Source organism: Halichoeres trimaculatus, unplaced genomic scaffold, assembly GCF_033239565.1.
Source record: "Halichoeres trimaculatus isolate MK-OKI-2021-1 unplaced genomic scaffold, fHalTri1.1 fHalTri1_scaffold_9, whole genome shotgun sequence".
NCBI classification, from domain to species: Eukaryota; Metazoa; Chordata; class Actinopteri; order Labriformes; family Labridae; genus Halichoeres; species Halichoeres trimaculatus.
Genome location: NW_027437188.1, coordinates 29,162,095 through 29,180,308, shown reverse-complemented (window position 1 = coordinate 29,180,308; position 18,214 = coordinate 29,162,095). Strand labels below are relative to the sequence as shown.

Sequence of the window (18,214 nt, the reverse complement as noted above, 5' to 3'; positions counted from 1 at the left end):
CGGGACAGATCAAGTTTTTACGTGTTTTCAGCACTGTTATGCTTTACAACTGCTGTAAAATCAAACCAAAACATCGGATCGAAAGTAAAAGATCTGTATCAGGACATCCCTGACATTATTCACTGCCACCTTAAAGTCTTTTACCATCAGATATTTGAAACCAAAACCTTCCTCATGTGATACATGGATTCAAAAAGTTTAGGATATTATCAATGGAGCAGATCACATTCTCACTCAGGCTTCAGAAAGGCAGCTTTACTAAAAGATCAGAAACCTATGCTGCCATTGTGGTGCAAAATCCTCCTGTTCTATATTAAAATGCTCTCATTCAGCTTCTTTATTTCTATTCTATATTGTCCATGGGGGGGTTTTAAAAATACACATAAAACTGAGAAACAGGAAAAGAAAACAGCTGTATTGAAATGTATAAACTATATTGTGGTGATAAAAAAAAGGCTAACAAAAACTTAGTCAACAAAAAAAATCAAAATAATTTTCACCAGTTTCTGACATCCACAGACTAAATGTCTGACCAGTTTATAAAGAAAGAAAATCCCTTTCTACACTCCTGGAGGAAATCATGTTAACGTGAACACAAGATCATCCCCCTAAACCACATTCAGAAATTCAGTCATTTAATCATTTTATCACAGCTGTAAGCTACACCTCCTAGAGTCCCAGTGAGCAGCTGCAACATAAAAAGCAACTTTCTGCCGTGGAAAAAAATAGCCTGGTGCAGTTGGTAAATATCCCGATGAACTTACAGCGAGGAGGAGAGTGTTTTCCACTGCCTAACATGACAGAGTGCAGCTGTGTGCCAGTGTACACCATCAGCTCCTCCTGAGTTCCACTGTTCAAAGAGCTGGAGGCTCTGTCTGGGGATTTAGGGCAGCCACCGGCACAGCTTAAATCTTATTAAAAAATGTTCACTGACTGCCTCACAAGCTGCAGTGCAGTAGGTGTCGAGTTCTTACAGACGGGTCATCCAACAACACTCCTCATCAATTTGTCGAGCCGTTTATGTTGTTCTCAAGATACATGAAGTGTCTAACCATTTCACTTTCATGTTTTCTTGCAGTTTAACAAGTAACACTGATATGAGATTCGAAAAAAGTAACGTTGCTGTGAAACTTTGCTAAAAGTACCATGACATCACACCACTTCTACTGTCATCCTGCTCCAAGCAAGCTGGAGAGAAAGTGAAAGTGACAAAGAGAGCAGCACAAAGAGATCCATGACAAATAACCCATTTGAGACAATAATGAATGGACCAGCTGAACCTCATTGAACAAATAAAAGCTCTGCCAGGGCTCAGCACTCGCCAGCAGCTCAGGTAGCTCACTTTTATTCAGTCCTCCTGATAAGGAGCTGTCCTCTCCATGTAAGTCATCAGTCATTAGCACCCCATCCGCCTGTCGGCATCAACGTTAACCTGTCTATTATTCAACTGAAGCCACAGATAGTCCTGAGTCGAGAGATGAGAAAATGTGCACGGGGGCCCTCTGAGGTGCTTGTGGGAAAAGAGGGCCCCTATTAGAGAAGTCCTTTGTGCTCACTCATCACAGCTGAAGGGGAGCAAAAAGGACACACTGTCAGGCACGCTGCTTCTGCTAATCGGCAACACCAGCGTGATTGCCTCAAAGCAGAGCCTGAGCCTATGGCTGATTACATATCTGCAGTGGAAGTCGGGGCTTCACAAATTGTTCTACTAATTACTTACTTGCTAAGACAATCATGACTTTCTAAACCAAGAGGCCCTTACACACATGATCATAGGGTAGACTAAGCTATAAACTGCACTGTAAGACATACTGGCTTTTCAGACCAAAGGTTAATAAGCGTGGAAACCCTGACATTCAATTTTTGGGCAGAGCTACTGGCTGACTGGGAATCAACAGAGCATGACATAAACAAAAGTTATCCACCCACACTATTTCAGCGTTGTACTTTCTTTCCTCTCACTGGGAGAAAACATAAAAATCATTTCATCTAAAATCTCTTCCCTCCACATACCCACAATGCCCTTTTTTCAGATTTCAGTTTGTTAAAGATAAACTCGAGACAGAGTCACAAACTTCAGCCTTGAGATAGAGCATGACAGGAATCCAAATCTGCATCAAAGGCACACTCAAATCCAGCAACTTACCACTGTCCTCGATGGAGAAGTGGAAAATGTCACTCGTGGCGTTGTCTCCATCCCTCAGAACATAGCATATATTCATATCGTCAATGTCAGCTGAAAAGAAAGACAAGTCTTAATAAATGACCATGATCAAACTCATATCTGTTTCTGTCTTGATGGATTGTAGAGTTTAATAATCACTGTTTGTTTGGCCTTGCTACAAGAGGCAAACTGAGGAAGTGATGGAGTGCTCTCTGAGTCAGATTCCTAAGTAAGAAAAAAGCACGACTGTTGAAACTCTATCACAGAGATTATTTTGCCGTCCCAGACGGGGGTTCTTTGCAGCCCTCGATTTGAGAAACTTTGAGGTTTACAATCTTCGCAGTTTTCAATACTTAATGTCAAAACATGTTCCTTCAAATAGTCCAATACATCAAAATGCATAGCCACAATTTTCAAATGCCCAGGAGACAGTGTATTCATTTACTGTCTGTTTACTCTAGTGAGAGCTATTGAAATATTGAACAGGCCCCAAAGGGATAGCATATTGCAGCGACTCAGTAAATTTAAGCTGTGAATACATTTTGTTCTCCTGTTGTTTTGGCATTTACCAAGATATTTTCTGTGCTGTGAAATTCTGATGTTAGCAAAGCCAGCAGTCAGACCACTGGCTACCCTCCTTGACTTGTTTACATGATCTATCAACATTTCTGTAACCCCCAAGTCCTCTGTGAGAAAATATGACTGGAAATGTACAAATCACCACCAGCTCTCTCCCAGAGGCTCGGTTTGAAAAATGCCCTCCTCTAGGAGAGCTGGTCAGCCTGCAGTGCTGGCATGCTTCATCGCTGTAAATAAGCAGTCTCTTGAGTCAAAACAACAACCTTTGAATTTAAACTCAGCATTTTTAAAACATGAGAGGGTGTTATGTTTAGCAGAGTGAGTAAATGTTAAATTAGTTTTTGATTGGGCTCAAGAGAATTAAAAGCAAATCTCAATGAGTTTCTGCAGCACACTGCAAATCTAACAGACCATAACAGGATTACAAAGCTGTTTGAAAAGCTGCTCTCTTACCTTGCGTGAAGGTTGTGATCGTAGCATTCCCTCTGCCAAGGTTGATCATGTATCCATGTTCTGGGGCAACAGTTATTCGAAAGGTCACCGAACCTTGAATGCTGTCTCTGTCCTCTGCTTTAAGGGTCTTACTGGTGATCACAAACCCTAAGTGACCAGTTTCAAGAACCCTCAAAGTTGGGGCCCCCTTGTTGACCACAATCTGTGGTACTCCATTGTCCAGTGGGAGGATAGTGATCTTCATCACTTGGGGTTTTCGAGTCTCAAACACCGTGTCCGGGAAGATAAAGAAGTCTGTGTGAGTGCCATCAGTGACGGTGAAGGAGAAGCTGTCCTCTGTACTCTCTGTGCCATCATGCTTGTAGCTGATCATGTTCTCATTCAGGTCCTGCTTTGTGAAGGAGGTGACAGGCCGGGTGTTGTTAAAGAGCAGGCGACCATGAACTGGGATTTGAGTGACTGTGAACTTCAAGAGGCGGTCAACGGTGTCTCTGTCTTCCACCGTTAGCTCAAAAGGCGTGATGAGTTTGTTCTCACCCTCTGTCACCACGAGGCCATGGATTGTCACCACCGGCTTTTTATTGTCAACATCAGTGATGGAAATACGGAACGTGCGAAACACAGGGTTGTAGCCGTCAGTCACTTCAAACTCAAAGCTATCCATTTTCATCTCATCGTCAGCGGTGTGGATGTAGTAGACTTTGTTTCCAGCCAGCTGGAGCTGTGTGAAAGATGAGATAGGCATCCCTGGTGTGTCTGTGCACTCCAGGTGTCCTCTCATGGGGGCTCTAGTGATTGTGAACACTAAGTGTTCGTCTGGGCTGTTGAGGTCGCTTGTGCTGAGCAGGTCTGTTGTCAGAGTAACCCTGCCGCCTTCTTTAAGTGATACACCTTTACTAATCACGTCTGGGAAAACCATGTCGATACCTCCCACTGTGACATAAAAGTATCTGTCAATTAGAGGGTTGATACCATCTGTCACATCAAATTTGATAAGGTCACGGATCCCCTCTTGCCCGTTATGGATGTATACAATCAAACCCAAATCTACTTCGCTCTGTGTAAAGTTCATTCCAACTGTTATGTTCTGCAATGCCCCTGAAGGCGTGCTCTTCTGTAAAAAGCCCTGACCTGGTCCATAACGAATGATATAAGTCAGAGTGGAATCCTCAGAGTCCAGGTCTGTTGCTTTTAAAACATTGTTTGTTATGACTTTAACATCACCGATCTCTATTTCAAGGCCGTCGTTGATGGCCATTCTCGGGGTCTCGTCGTCCACAGGGATGATCATCACAATTACAGTTTTTTCTACACTGAACTTCCCGTCTGTGAGAACAATATCAAAGCTGTCCTCGGTGGTCTCTGAGTCATCGTGCTCATACACAATGCTGGAGGCCTCCCTAATCTGATCCAAGGTGAAGTTAGTGACCGGTACAGTGCCAGTAGTGAGCTGATTGAGGATAAATCCATGCTTGGGGGGTTTGGTGATGATAAAAGTGAGCTGATCAGGGGGAAGATCTGAATCAGCACCATTCAGAATAGGAGTGTCAATGACTATGTTCATGCCCTCCATAACTACAAACTCTCTCATGTAAATCTCTGGCTTTTCATCATTAGCCGGGATTATGGAGATGGGGAAAAAGTGCCTTTCAGAGAAATTGATGCCATCAGAGCATCTGAACGTAAACCTGTCCTCTACAGGCTCCACTCCTTTGTGAATGCTCTGTACATAGAAAATGTGACTCTGTCTGATGTCCTTGATGGTGAAAGCACTTATAGCGGTACTGGATCTGGATTTCTCTGAGCCCGGGGCTGGGGAAATATTTTCCACGTAGCCTGAAGTTGGCTGTACAATGATTGTACAAAGAAGGTCATCATTGGGGGTGTCGACATCATCAGCGCTTATGTGAAGAATCTGAATGGCACTCTTCTCTCCCTCAACAACAGTGAATTGTGGTCCCACAAAGACCTCTGGGGCCTGGCTGTCCAGGGGAAGAATAGTTACATGCACTCTGACACCTGTGATCTTATTTCCTCCAACAGTCCACTCATCAGACATGTCTGTCAGTGTGAGATTGAAAAAGTCCTCCTTTGTAGTGAAGCCTATTTCCCCACTTGTGTGAGCATAAACCACAAAGCCATTTATGATGTCAGCTTGAGTGAAAGTGCCAGATGGGACACCTCTCACCAGAATTTCCCCCAATGATGGAGGGTCCTCTACAATAAAAGTCAAACGGAGGTCATCAGTGTCCTCATCTCTCCCCTGAATGACATTACTTGTGATTTCTGTTGCTCCGTTTTCCAGCACGTCTATATAGGAGCCAATTGTACCAGCAGGGAGACTTATGGTGGGAGTCTCATCATCAATCGGCTTTACGCTAATCCGTATAGTAATTGGGACGACATGGACCCCATCGCTGACATCTATTTGTATTGAATCAACTGCTGCTTCATCTCCATTATGAATGTATGAAATCCTGCCATTTCCAATATCCTCCAGGCTGAACGTATCACCTTTGGTCATGTCAGTGAATGTGAACTGGATCTGGCCATGCAGTGGAGGCTGGGTAACAGTGAAATATATCTGTTTGCTGTCAGTGTCTGTGTCTGAGGTGTCCAGCTCAGCACTTGTAATGACATGTGTGCCACGTTCCAGCACAGTAAACCCAGAGTTTGTTATTTGAGGAGGCTTGTTGTCGACAGGCTGTAAAAATATTGTGAAAACTCCTTCGACATTATTTCCAGCAACATCCTCCACTGTGTATCTGAACTGCAAAACATGAGGGGTAATCCCGAGTTCAAGATCCGGTGGTTTGTATGCTATTTTGTGGTGGTTAATTTGTGCTTGGGTAAAAGATGTGACTTCAGTGTTTGGTTTTTCAGTTAACACCAGAGCTCCCAGGACAATAGGGCTGTTCTCGTCAGTATCTGTTGGTGGCTGGATGATCGTGTACTTAAGATCCCGATCCTCCGAGTCCAGGTCAGTGTAACGCAGATATTTCCTTCTGAAGTAGGTGAGCTGATACTCGTGCACTGTCATTTGCAGAGTCGTGCCAGGGTACAGTTCAGGTGGGAGGTCATCAACGGGGAGAATTTTGATAATGAATGAGCTCTCACCTAACTGGTTTGGTGGGTCGTTGTCATCTTGCACTCGAAACACAAACTGATCCATGACAGTGCTGGTGCTGTGAGGCCCGATATGCTTGTAAAACAGTTTGCCATCAGTAATATCCTGCTGCAGCCACTCAGTCACTACTTTCTCGTAGACTTCATCCTCTGTATTAAACTTCCAGGTTGATGGGTCCTCTGGGGCCTCAGACTGACGCAGCAATACCTGCCCAATTGTGGAAAAAGGAGGCTCTATTGTGAATTTTATTGAAGAATCTTCCGAGTCGATGTCTGCTGCACTGAGCATGAGTGAGGAGATTGGCATCATTTGGTTTTTAAATAAAACCAAACCAGTGTTGGCATTGATAATGGGAGGCTCATCGTCAGTTGGCACCACTGTGATGGGAAACAGAAACTCCACCTCATTGGTGCCATCTGTCATTCTGAAAATGATATTATCACTATAAGTGTCACTGCCGTCATGTTGATAGATTACAATTCCAGAGTCGAGGTCAGCGGGGGTGAAAAATTTCCTCCTTGAGCCCAGAACAGTCAGGTCCCCATGCCTCAGCCCATCAATAACAGTGATTTGGACTTTGTCTAAATTGTCCTCATCGCTGATTTCCAGATTCTGTGAACTGGACAGGGGTCTGGACTGACCTTCATACAGTAACTGTCCTGTATTTCTCGTTACCACAGGAGCTAATGTGTTCATTGGCTTAACAACAATCATGAAAGCAAAAGGGTCTGACACAGCCCCCTCTGAGTCCACAACCTCAAACTCAATCTGGAAAATCCGCTCAGTGTCTGAATCCACTGCAGGGGGCTTGTAGGCAATTTTCAAGTCTTTGAGGTCTCCTTGGTAAAAAGAGGTTATTGGTAAATTCCTATCATCCGTGCTCACTATGTAGCCCTCCTCAAAGGACAGGGTCGATGTGATGTTAAAAATTAATTCGTCAGGATTAGATTCCACATCCTCTGCAGCCAGCATGTCCGTGGTTATTGCTGTCATGACAAACTGGTCCACTTCCATCATCATCATGGCAACAAAGCTGGGTTTGGGAGCGGTGTTCTCCTCCCCATCTTTAATCCTCACTAAAATCTGGAAAAATTCCTGCTTGAGTAAATTGCCTTCCTTATCAGTTAACTCCACAAGCATGGGGATGTAATCTCTGTTGGGTGACTTCAAAGCAAAAGTGTGCTGATACCGAATGTTCATTTTAATAAATTCATCACAGTCCACCATTGTTCCCAGGCTGCCCTGATCCACAAGTTTCCCATACCTGGGCAGCACACTGCCACTGGACAGAGACGCTATTTTGCACAGCTGTGCGCTCCTGTCATAGGTGAATTCTAAAATCCGTCTGTCGATGGGGTTACTGGTGCCGAGCAGCTTCTCTACAGTGAGTGGCATGTTTTTGGTAAGAACTTCCAGCTGTGTGAAAACAACTTCAACCTCCATCATAAAAGGTATTATAATTGTATCCGTTTGAGTGTCATACCTGAGCTGTAATCTCACTCTGTCCCTCGGGGGACTCCTGGAGCCAAAGTGAGAATACTTCACGTCGTTGGGGCCGAATTCGCATGGAAACTTTTTCGGGGACAGGTGTCCGGGTCTTTGGGACAACGGGTCATTGTCCAGGACTGTTATGCTGCATCTATCGCCGGGCTGAACTTGGATCACCAGATCGTTGATGGGATCAATAAAGACGGATCTCCCGAAAGGCACGCGGATCCCATTATTGGCAACCAATATCGTGTCCTCTGAAAGCTCGGACCTCAAGGCGTATGATAACCCATAGCTGTCAAAAACCTGCGCGGCTGCATCACCTGTCAGAATCACAGCGAGCAGGAGAAAAGCAGCGCCAGTCCTGTGCAGATGCGGGCGGATAATCCAAGCCATTTGTAGAATTAAAACCGCGGAGGAGACACGCTGAACTTTGCGCATGCACAACTGCGTTTAGCGGTTAAAGTTGCAAAAAAATAAAACCAGAGTTGGATAAAATAACGCACCTATGGACTCCAAGGTGCACCATTCTCTCGCAGCTGCTGCACACTGATAACCTAAACTTCATACTCCTGCTATGCTGGAGTAAGGAGAGTTACGCCCTCCTCTCAGCCGATTGGATGAAGTCTCGGCTGGAATTCGTTTGTCAGGTTTTAAATGGACATTGCTCGTGCCATTCTGTGCAGACAAAACGATGCCGCGTGGGGCTGCACCTCTTTAGGATCAAAAAGGTAAAGGAAAAGATAAATTAGGGGGTGTTGGAGTAATTTGCAAGATGAAAAATCCTGTAATATGAAAATAAAATCAAGCATGTGAAGATAACACGCCTTAAGTCGAACAAAACTGCATTTTATATGTTTTAAAATTAACCTACATTTGATCTCTGATCCACCACACTCGCTCTTTGTTGACACTAACAAAGAAATCAATGCTTCTGTGAGTCTTCACTCATAATCTGACTATAGAAACGCTTTGTCTCCCTCTCCTGGTTTGAGCTGCAAAGAAAGGTGCCTCACACACCCTTCAGGACAATAAACTCTACAGCAGCATTTTAAGTTTTTTTTCTATCACGAAAAACAGCTCCTGCATTGTGTTTGAAATCCCAGCAGTGTAATTTGCTCAGTATTGTTCGACAGGAAACTCATAATGTAGCGTGTAACCATGAGGTGGTATGCTGTCATGTACAGCAGAGCTTAGGGAGAGGAAACACTGCAGGAATTTGCAGTCTGTCATGCAGTGCAGCCGATCCATATGGTCACAATGCAGCTGCTCCACTTGACAGGTTAGCCCTACAAACTAGGCCCCACTCCACTCAACTCTGAAAGCGTGAGTCAAAAGTTCTCTTTATTACGGTCACAAGTGACAATGTCCTTCTCCTGCTACACTCCTCTCTCATCACTCAGGACCTCCGTGTGTCAGTCCCTTCGCCCAGCAGAGCATTCTCCTCTGACTCCTGACAAGCCCGGTCATGATCTGTCTCTGCTCAGCTCATCTGGGGAACCAGTGTTGATTTAGAGGACACCCACAAAGACATTGTGTAACCCAGCAGGACAGGTCAGAATGAATCACTTATATTAAAAGCAGGCACAGCGAGCACTGTTGCACACACGGATTATATATTGTGAGAGGGTTAGTAAGTCATGTGTCTATAGGGGAGTCTGATAGGAGTTGGAAAAACCCAGTCTAGCAATTTCAGCTCCTATAGGTGTTGGTGTGTACAGGTCCCAAAATATGTTAGAAAACGTGATTTATCCAACCTGACTGTTACTTTCTTTGTACAGCCCAAAGCCCACGGCTCTGTATGTTTGATTTACCTCACTGCATTTGTATATATTAGAAGTACACACATACCTTCGCTACCCTGTCAGTGCACCCCCAGAGCTTTACATTGCCTGAAAGAATCCGACTTTAACTCCGCTCATTCCCCTCTGATCCCGTAGAGATCATTTTTATTCCATTCACAAAGTCCCCGCTGCAGCCAGCGTCTGCTAGTTGTGCATTAATGACAGACAAACTGTCTCTCAGCTGGCATGTGCTGAAATCTGTACACAGTAGCTGCCATAACAAACCGTGCAGTTGAGTTGCACTGGACACTGTTGACAGGGTCCAATTATAAATATGGCCAAGCAAACTGCAAGGCAAACCCCGCAGGCCTTGACAGCTCCTAGTTACAAGAGAAAATGAAAAAGAAGATGAATAGAAGCCTCTGACAGCAGCCATGGCAGAGAGGGAATTGGATCAGACCCAAACCTTCAGGCTTATTTTTGAGCCAAGGGGAAGTTTGATGATATTCTGTCAGATCATATTTATATCAAATTTATTGTAAATGACCAATCCTTCTCAGCTGATAGAACTGTCTGTCTTGGTGTGCAGGTGATTTACTGTACATTCTGCAAGTTAGGGTTGGCTTAAGTGCCAAGCTCAACTCAATTTTGACAACCACTTATAAATTCCATCTGAATAAGAAAATAAGATTTCAGCAAGCTCTTTCTTTTTTTTTCTAAAGTTTCCTCTGGCTGATCACTGGAACACTGGAACAATATTCAGACTGTTTGTTCAGCAGCTCATATGGTTTTTCTTTGTGGCTTAATACCCAGTTTGTTTTGTGACGGCTCTGGTGAGGACTGAATATGCTTCTACCAGCAGGCTGACGGTACAGACTGCATCAGAAAAAACAATGAAAAGATTCTTTTTCTGGTGGATGCATCTGCGAGGGGGTTGCAGTGCACAGCAGAACAAAGTTTGAATTTCCCCCAAAGTGAATGTCCCAGACAAACCAAGAGACAATGAGGCCAAACATCAGGAGTCTTACATACTCTGCTGTCAGCGTCAGCACTGTTATTGTTATTGCAAGCAGGTTAACAGAGATATACATCATGTATGGTGCCTGGAGTTCTGAGAATTGACATCAAGTCAACCAGACTGACAATGAGGTTCTGCTGGAATTGTTCATTCTGAGCATGAATCTGCAGCCAAACATGGCAGCCCCTGCTGTGTTTGTTGTATTTATTAGCATTAAAGACACATTTGACTGTCCCTCAGGCTTTCATATTTGCGCTACTAATCAAATGTATTTAAGAATTATTCATGGGTAAATCCTTAATTCAGTCGGTGTCTGAGATGAATTCTTATCAGAGAACAAATCTACACAATATGTTCTTTGTGTTTTGTATCCATACATTGTAACAGCATAGTCTCTCGGTAAAAATGCGTTTGATGATTGCCTCCTGTTCTGCTTGTCTGTGTGTTGCTAAAGTGGCTCCACTCTAACAATTGCCCGGACTTATCAGGTCTATTTTTGTTTATGGTAATTCCCCTAAGAATACAACCCCAGCCCCACTGATCTCATTAAGACTATTTTAGATCATTACATCTCTGTCAGGGACTATTCTTCTGACGGCTGAGGCTGAAATGGTGGCAGTAACCTTCTCTTCAACAAAAGTAAAATGTACAACCCACAGAAAACACAAAACACCAGCAGCCAACCAGCAGCGAAATCCATCTTCCCTGTGTTGTATGCGTCTCTTGGGACACAACAGAACTAAAAAGGCAGCAAAAAAAGTCAAGTTTAATCATATTCTTTATTTGTGCTCTTTAATTCCCCTGGTGGGTTTGTGGGCCCGCATATTAAGACTATAATGTATGGCCAGAGCAACAATAACACTTACAAAACTAGTCAGCTTTGGTTATTTCCAGCGTGCTCTTAATAAATAGTTTCAACATTCTGCTTTTGGGAGAAACAAATGAGCCATGAAATGCAAAGACCTCAAAACAAATGGGAAAAGTTGGAAGAACAGAGACAAAAATCTGTGTGTGTTTGTGTAAAGTATATTTAGTGGTGTGTTAAAGCCACAGTATGTTGATTGGACTAAATCCATAAGGCAGATGTTAAACCACAAATACAATGAGGAGAAGAGTTCATGTGTGAGTAATGCTGAGGTTAAGCAGTGCAGAATTCACTTGTCTTGGCCTGTCGGGTAATTTCAGACCACAAAACTAGAAGATGGCGATGTTTGATGGTGAACATAGGATTAACAAAGGATTTAAGATGTTTTTAAGGTTTCCTTTCATGTGTATTCAGTGAATAAATAAAAAAGACTTATGATTACTGGTGTAATATTAGAGTTTTGAATGATGTTGGATGCTTGACCTCTGTGTTTTAAGTTGCACACCTGGCTCTTACATGTTAATCCAAAAGTATTTGTTTTTCTCAGAACAGATGGTGGTACAAAGTATTCAAATGAAAAAAAAATGTAACTTCTCCTTGAACCAAATCCTGGTTTCTGACTGTGTGAGAAAGTAATTGCTTGATGTTTTTGCACTCTTGTAAGAACACCGTTGTGGGTTGATTGTAATGAAGTACGATGTGTAGTGCTGTGCCCAAAAGCCTTTAACGGTGCAAAAGCAATCGTAGGGGCACCAGGGCACTGTCAAAACGGCCTTCATTAAATTCAAACTAACCTGACCGATTAGGAGCTGGTTAAGGACACAAGTAAAGGCCAACCAGCTGACTACTTATCATCCATCTGTATCTGAAAACTGCATCATTGATTTTAAACTTTTATATGTTATTAAAAAGTGAAAATTGTGTGCATCCTGTGGAGACGTGGTCGCCCACAGGCCAAAGGTTACATCATTTAATCGGATTGCTGCCAGTTGCCCAGCAGGCCTTCCTTTTCCTGATGAGTTTTAAAGCTGAGAGGCACTTAACATGTATGCCCACCCCCGCGGGCTTTACTCATTTCTACTGCGCAAGAAAAAAGACAAATGAGTATTCACCTGGCGGGAGTCGCTGTGTGACATCTGCACATTGTCACATCATCAGCAGGAAATTCTGATCAGGACGACTCTGGAAAACAAAAGTGGCGCCTGTGAACTTTAGCTGGAAGATAAAACTACTCCAGCAACAAAGTTACTACAAAGGGTATAAATCTTTGATTAGGAGTGATGCTTCTTCCCAAAATACTCCTCTTAAATTCTGTTGTTTGCAGTGAACAGTCGCCTACTTTAGACGTTCTGCTAAGCCTCATTTTATCTGCCTTTACTTCTTGAGTTTCTGCTGAGCTGACTTCATTCTCTTTCTACTCCTTTTGATCTAAAGTTGGGGACTAAGTCAGCAACAATATCATCCAGATGAAACAGAGCACATTCACTGGATGCTCATGAAAAAGCTGCACAATCTGCACATGTTGGGACAGTCTCTTTGCCTGCATTTCACTGCTCTCATCCTCACTTTAACACATGATTTGTCTTTTGGAGAAAGGAGAAAAACTAAGTGCACTTTGTCAGATTTACTGTGACATAATGAAATTTACTGCCACCAAGTGACGGCGTCTGTGAGTCCCTATTGTTCCAATAATCTTGGGAATGTCTTAAATATTTCCGAGCTCCCCTGCCAGGCTGTAATTGACTTAATCTTTCCATTAGCCCGAGTCACATAAGTCAGCTGTCAACTGTCCAAGTTAACTGTTGTAACAAGGTGCTCTTTATGCTACATTATAGATGTGGATGTAAGCTCCAAGACCTGATTTTTAACCCTTTAACACCTCCTGCTGCACATACAAGTACAAGTGAGTGGCACACACACACACACACACACACGCTAGCACACACACATACTCCTCTCCTGCTGACAGCTCTAATAAGCACCAGCACACAAACTGACAAACTGACTCATTTTTCAGGAGAAGTCTTGCTGATTTTGTTGAGTTTGGTAAATATCCCTGCAGACAGACATAAATATGACCTTTAACCTACAGTATCCTCACATTATGATAATAGATTCCTGCAGGTACTCGAAGATGTGTGCAGAGTGATTCTATAATTAGGGGTACATTTCATGACTATGAGATATACTTTCCAAGTTTACCAAACCAGTTTTACAGTGGGTCATCTGGATGACATTTCACTTTCATTTAATACAGAAAGTGAAAAGGTTCCATAATTTATTCAGCTAAAACTACAAATCATGTTTTGGAGTTTGCAGTTTTGTGCTGTCCAATTTCTCAAATGTCAAGTTTTCTCTTCCAAATCAACAATAGATACATGTAGGGATAGGTACCTTTCACATTTAATAAGATACAGTATTGATGCCCGGTACCTGGCAATTGGTAATGGTACTCAACAGTACCTATTTTCGGTACTTTTTTTTGTTTATGTTGTAAAAAATATCAATTTGTTTAATAATGAAATATTTAAAAAATCAATTTAACAAATGTATTCTTTAATATATAAACCTGCAATGCTGAGTTCATGTCCAGCATGAAAAAACTCCTACTATTCCACTCCTTCACAGTCACAAGGATGCGCTTAGGTACCTAAACACTGTACCTTTTAGTTTTTCGTGAGTTTTCAGTATTTTCAGTATTATTTGTTAAAGATAATCATTAAAACATGACAAAGCTGTATTAAAAACTATTTTAATAATCTATATGGATAAAATAATTCACTTTGTGTGTGTCAGAGAGACCTGCATCAACCGTGTTACCCACTGAAAAAGGCCTATAAAACAGCAATGGTTTGTTCTAAAGTCACATGACTCAAATGACTTGAAGTCAAACTCTTTTTGGTGAGAGCCATGAAGAAAGTGTGGCATGTTTCAACTCTTCCTCATCAAGATTTCATCATAATGATTGTGTGTACATAGTGCGTTTTAATTGTTCATCAACTGTGTGATCAACATTTTCTGGTGTTCTTACTATGAATGTTAAAAGAAACAAGGGCCAAAAAATGGAGAAAATCTCAACTGTGTTACCTGTCAACCATGTTTTGTCACTTTTTTGTATACCTGATATGTACTCCTATTTATAGAATCACTTTGCTGTTATTTATTTGTTTAGAAGAGAAAAGTAATACTATGAAGTAAAAATAAGTATGTTTAATCTTATATGATTTGGCAGCTGTTATGTGCTGTTTACTTCACTGCTACTGCCAGGAGATGGCAACATCAGATTGTGTATGATGTGGAGACAGGATGCACAATAAATCCATCTTGTTAAGACAGTCATCCAAAGACAGAGGAATGACAGGAAAAAGAGAATGATATACTGTCGAAAAAACACCTTTAGTCTGATGATGAAAAATCTCTTTATCTAAATATCTTTGATATCTTTTTGAAGTCTGACTGGGTGCTCATTTTGAGATTTATCATCAAAATTGTATGTTTTTGTGTGAACACAGAGGTGATAACTCACTATATATGTAAGAAATCCCATGTTGAATATGCACAAATCATGGCAAACAATACCACTGTCCTTGATAACCAAAATCATACCTGGTTGTCCTTTCAGAGAGCTCAGTGTTGTTGACCTTGTAGCTCTTGCTGAATTATAAAGCTGTGATGACTTTCCCCTGAAAGATTGTCAGCCCTAATTAGTTCAAGACCTCTTCTAATGACTTTGGATTTCTTCTGCCAGCTTGACTATTGCATCAGTGTTCATTTTTAGAAGCAGGGTCAAACACTGGCCCATACATAGCACATCTAATTGACAGAAAGCTGGAGCGTAATGCTGAACGTGCTCTACACCCACGTGCAGAGCACAGACTGGTCGCCTCCTGTGGAGTCTGACCAGTCAAGCACAACTCCAAGTTTGTAAATCTACTGATCTCAGCTTTAAAAAAAATGGCTTTTTGTGATGTGCTCAGTTGAAAGACTTGAATTCAGCTGAAGCTAGTGTTTACCACAGAGGGGACAACCAAAAATCATGGGAATTAATTTTATTTCACTTGCCCCATAAACATTATTAGAGTGCATGCGACCTCATCTTGATGTGGATGAAAAAAAATCCTCTGAAGTTTCCTCAGCTTTTAAATACAAACATATTTTTCCCCGACTGACAGAGGTTATCATTTCACTCACTGCCAGCACTGTTTACTATAACAAGTGATGCTAAAAACAAACTTCAATTGATACCAAACTGTGGTGCTTTAAACATCATCTTTAATTGCCTGCAGCTCCTACATGATCCAAGGTTCACCACTGAGAATTATTTCGTTATTTTTAAGCTTACCACAGTTTTACTTATTTATCATGCACAGAAACCCACAGCCCTGGAACAGAAAAGTAAGAGTCATTACGTATTTAAGTGAAGTGAAAGCAGTGATAAACATGCCTGGAACTGGGTCAGAAGATTCTTTTGCAATAGCAAACATCATTAACAAACATTTGGCCCAGATATGCTAAACCGCACTGTGGAAAGTTAATTCACTCAATTGGATGCTTTTTTTCAGAGAAATGTTTTCATTTAGAGAGAAAATAGTCAAATGTGTTTCATGTCCAAAGTAAGACGCTTTCACCAAAATGTGGAAAAGGCCGAGGGTGTAAACAAAAACAATAATTATATGTAATTTGCTGTCTGATTGTCTTGAAATTTGTGCTTAAGATGAAGCTCATCAAGATTTCAAGGGAAAATGAAATCTCTTTCTGCCCTCTAGTGGCATACAAGAGCATTACATTTTAAAAGGATTCCTCTTCTTAATTGTTCATAGAAAAACGTGTTTTTCACAGCTGATATTCTCCACAAGGGGCTTGTTTGACTGATGTGTTAGAAAATTTTATTGAACATATATGATAAAGAATAAATAATAGAAAAATATTCTTCAAGCTTTTGTGACAAAACTCTTCCAATGTTATTCTTTTTAAAATTGGCTCTAGGTAGATCCCTTTTTATAAAATTTACCCATAAAGTGGTACATAAATAGGTATATTATGTTATCAAAAGCCTATCTGCTGGTAAGTCTTTCCCTTACAGGTTAATTATGCAGACTTTAAAGAATATTTTACCTTTATTTGTTGAATCATGTGTTTTCTGGTTCAGCAGGAAATACGCATGAGCACAGGTCACACTCTGGAGTCTGCCTGCTGTCAGCTCTGTCCATCAGCACATCTCTCTCCTGCAAACAGAATCAGACACAAAAAATTCAGCACATGAGCCGATGATACAGTCTGACCTTATCTGTGACCGCTCGGATGGCTGAAACAAATATGGAATATTTGAACGGTGGAATAAATAGATAAAAAGACACCATGCTGAATGTTCCTCGAGGGCAAAAAACTCAACTGCAGCTGCCTCAAAAGCCTAAAAGAAAGATACAGAGTCTCCTCACTGAGCTGCAGACCTTTTTTATAGCCACTCATGAACATATTGATCGTTTATTTCCCAAAGGCGTGCTAAATGTTAAGCCTTCTCTACATTATAATTGAATTATTAATATTACTTAATTCGACTTCAGTGAATATTTTGATAGAGTCAGGGCTTGTTACATCCACACAAGAATCAGCTGTTAAAAAGAGACACGATGGCTGCAAACTTCACTTTTTTTATATGAACACACGTTCAATATGACCATCAAGGCTTTTATGATCATAAGACTTTCTTTGTTGAAAAAAACATATCTTCTTCTGAAGACAGACCAGACAGAAAAAGTTAAGAAAGAAAACCCCAGTAGATCAAAACTCTCTTCTCACAGCAGAGTGTTTATCTGCCTTTAACCTGCTTTAATTGGCTTTAAAGAGAAATGTTGGACCATTTGAAACTGGCCAAGGGATAAAAGAAGGAGAAAATGAAGCCTTTATTTATTATTAATATCAAGATGTTTACAAATTGCCAGCTGTGGTTGGACTGCAATGTGATCTTCTATCCCTCAGAAGTCCATTTCTCTGAATGATATTCCCTAAAGTTTATTTTTCTTGAGACCATAAAAAAAGTTTTTTTTTCTTTGTCTCAGTTTACTGTCTTGTTTCTCAAGGCTTCTTTTTCACAATGTCTTGTAAGATGAAAAGAAAATGCATTTATTGTGAAAACAGGTCGAAAGACTTTGAAAAATTTTATCTGGCTTCATAAAGTAAGAAATAGATTTTGACTGATCAAGCAGAAAGTTGCTCCAACAAAAGAAGAGAGATTGATCAAACTTAAACACCTCATTCCAAATTTTCTTCACTCTGGTGAAAAGATACGACCCCTGAACAAAATATTGACTTGTATTTGAACATTTAGGGGGAATCAGACTCCATCATATGTCTGGATAAGTTCAGATACTACACAAAGGTTCTATCACCAACATAATCATTTTTTTTGCCTTTCTCCCCTCTCAATACTTACGTTATAAACTGATAGCCTGTGTCCTCTTTCTTCATTAAAGGAAATGGTTGTGACAAAAATGTGGTTTCATTGATTAACACAAGTGAACAACTGATTTAAGAGTGAAATTCTGCAAAGCATGATGGGATTTTTGTGCTATATCATCCAGTAAAATGATAACTATTGATCAAGTTTGAAAGTGCTTGTACAAAGAGAATTAAGTTCAAACAGAGAATCGTCTGTTTCGTTGCTGCTGGTCTGGATGGCGCTGGTATTCCTTTGGTTCTTGCACAAACCAGATTGACTTGCACATGTCTTGCAGCG

The 18,214-nt window shown here is 41.3% G+C and overlaps 1 protein-coding gene across 1 annotated transcript in view; it reads right to left on the bottom strand.

The window, feature by feature from the left end:
* The window catches only part of LOC141797730 (FRAS1-related extracellular matrix protein 2-like), a 64,296-nt gene extending 55,916 nt beyond the window's left edge, over window positions 1-8,380 (bottom strand). The window contains exons 1-2 of the mRNA XM_074679382.1: window positions 3,197-8,380; window positions 2,147-2,236 (exon numbers count right to left, since the gene is read on the bottom strand). Coding sequence (XP_074535483.1) covers window positions 2,147-2,236; window positions 3,197-8,252 — 5,146 coding nt within the window. The 5' untranslated portion in view covers window positions 8,253-8,380. The remainder of the gene's footprint in view (window positions 1-2,146; window positions 2,237-3,196) is intronic.
* Window positions 8,381-18,214: the final 9,834 nt, after the last annotated feature.